Source organism: Cyprinodon variegatus, unplaced genomic scaffold, assembly GCF_000732505.1.
Source record: "Cyprinodon variegatus isolate N-32 unplaced genomic scaffold, C_variegatus-1.0 Scaffold81, whole genome shotgun sequence".
In the NCBI taxonomy this organism is placed as follows: domain Eukaryota; kingdom Metazoa; phylum Chordata; class Actinopteri; order Cyprinodontiformes; family Cyprinodontidae; genus Cyprinodon; species Cyprinodon variegatus.
Genome location: NW_015150534.1, coordinates 1,375,586 through 1,377,141, shown reverse-complemented (window position 1 = coordinate 1,377,141; position 1,556 = coordinate 1,375,586). Strand labels below are relative to the sequence as shown.

At 39.8% G+C, this 1,556-nt stretch overlaps 1 protein-coding gene across 1 annotated transcript in view; it reads right to left on the bottom strand.

The window, feature by feature from the left end:
* The window catches only part of atp9a (ATPase, class II, type 9A), a 76,539-nt gene that overhangs the window by 43,246 nt on the left and 31,737 nt on the right, over positions 1 to 1,556 (bottom strand). The window contains exons 11-12 of the mRNA XM_015373131.1: positions 964 to 1,124; positions 748 to 890 (exon numbers count right to left, since the gene is read on the bottom strand). Coding sequence (XP_015228617.1) covers positions 748 to 890; positions 964 to 1,124 — 304 coding nt within the window. The remainder of the gene's footprint in view (positions 1 to 747; positions 891 to 963; positions 1,125 to 1,556) is intronic.

Below are 1,556 nucleotides of genomic sequence, written 5' to 3'. Positions count from 1 at the left end.
GTTTTAAAAATTAAGACCTACGAAAGACTGACATTTTAATACCAATTAAGGCCTTAGTTTTATTTTGAAGAACCCTATCTTACCTCTAAATTTGGATGTGCTGGTTTTAAAAATTTAACGATTAACGATTCTTTGAAATCCCCTAAAAATATTCTGTACCTTCGTTTTTTTTCGCCCACAATAACCCATTCCTTTTGCAAGACATTTTAGGAACTCAGAGAGACAGAGCAGCATCATTCAGCTGAAAATAATTTGATCCCAATAATCGAGCTGAAGCAGATTTAGCAGCTGACAAGCGGTAACTGAAAGCCAGAAGCCGACCTCTGAATCCTCACACTTACTTTAAAAGCATTTTCTGCCAGTATATCAAAAAGACTTGCGAGGTCGTGCTCATACATTAGCCTGACCTGCAGACCTCGCTGGCCCTAATCGCACTTTGGATGGGGAAATAGCTGATCATTTTATTGGCCATGAGGGCTGTAAATCTGACGTACAACACCTCACGCCTGAGGAAGTCCAGCGCTAAAGGCTGCTGGGCTGTAAATGCGTGTATGGATGAGAGACTTTGGGCTCTTTTTTTTATGGTTTAAGGTTTCAATAGGTAGCAGAAACCCCACCACAGAGAATCGCCCCCAGGGAAGGAAAACACTAAAGTCATTTACCATAAGCTCTCATTTTAGAGCTGGACTTGCTGGCCCCTAGTAAATCTAATGCTCAGAGAACAAAGAGCATGCACTGAAGTGAGACCTGTTTTGTCAGTAAGCAGGTAGGAGATCCGTCCGAGCTGCTCCGGTATGGTGCTGGCCCTCACCACCGTCCCCGGGATCTTGGAGTCTTTCTTGATCATCCAGCTGAAGACCATCTTTCCCATGTCCAGGTTAACGCGCAAACTGCATAAAGCAGAGAAATGATACTTAAGAGTCTCACACAACCACAGAATTATCCACTTTATTCATTCTGTACCTGATGGGCACGATGTGGGAGAACAGGAGCAAGAACCGGAAGATCTGGAGGTACCAACGGCCCGCAAAGTGCTGGAGAGCGACCATGACCAGCGACACCACCACCAGGGCCCCGAACAAGATCTTAGTCAAACAGTTCACCTCCAGGTCGAACAAACCCACCTGACCGGGCCGAAAGAAGCAAACTTCCTCACTTTAATACCTCAGGAAACAAAATATCAGCAAGTATAAAACACAATTAAATATTCAAAGGTATGGAGTGAATTTTGTTCCTCTATTGTTGCAAGAAAAGAACATGTTTTGCAAATGACAACATTATTTTAAAGAATCCAACTCGCTAAACTCTAAAAAAAAAAATAGTCAAACATAATTAAATCTAAAGAATAAATTTGGAATAGAAGAATCTAAAATAACATCTAAAAATATTTTAAGAAAAAAAGAAAGAAAAAACTGCAAAAGAAGGTTATAAAACATAATAAATTACTCTCAAAATCTTTCTTTGATTACATTATTTACACTGGAAAAAAAATCAACACCTAAATAAGCAATTTTTTCTTGAAATAAGTGCATTTTGTCTTGAATTGAGAAGGTAAA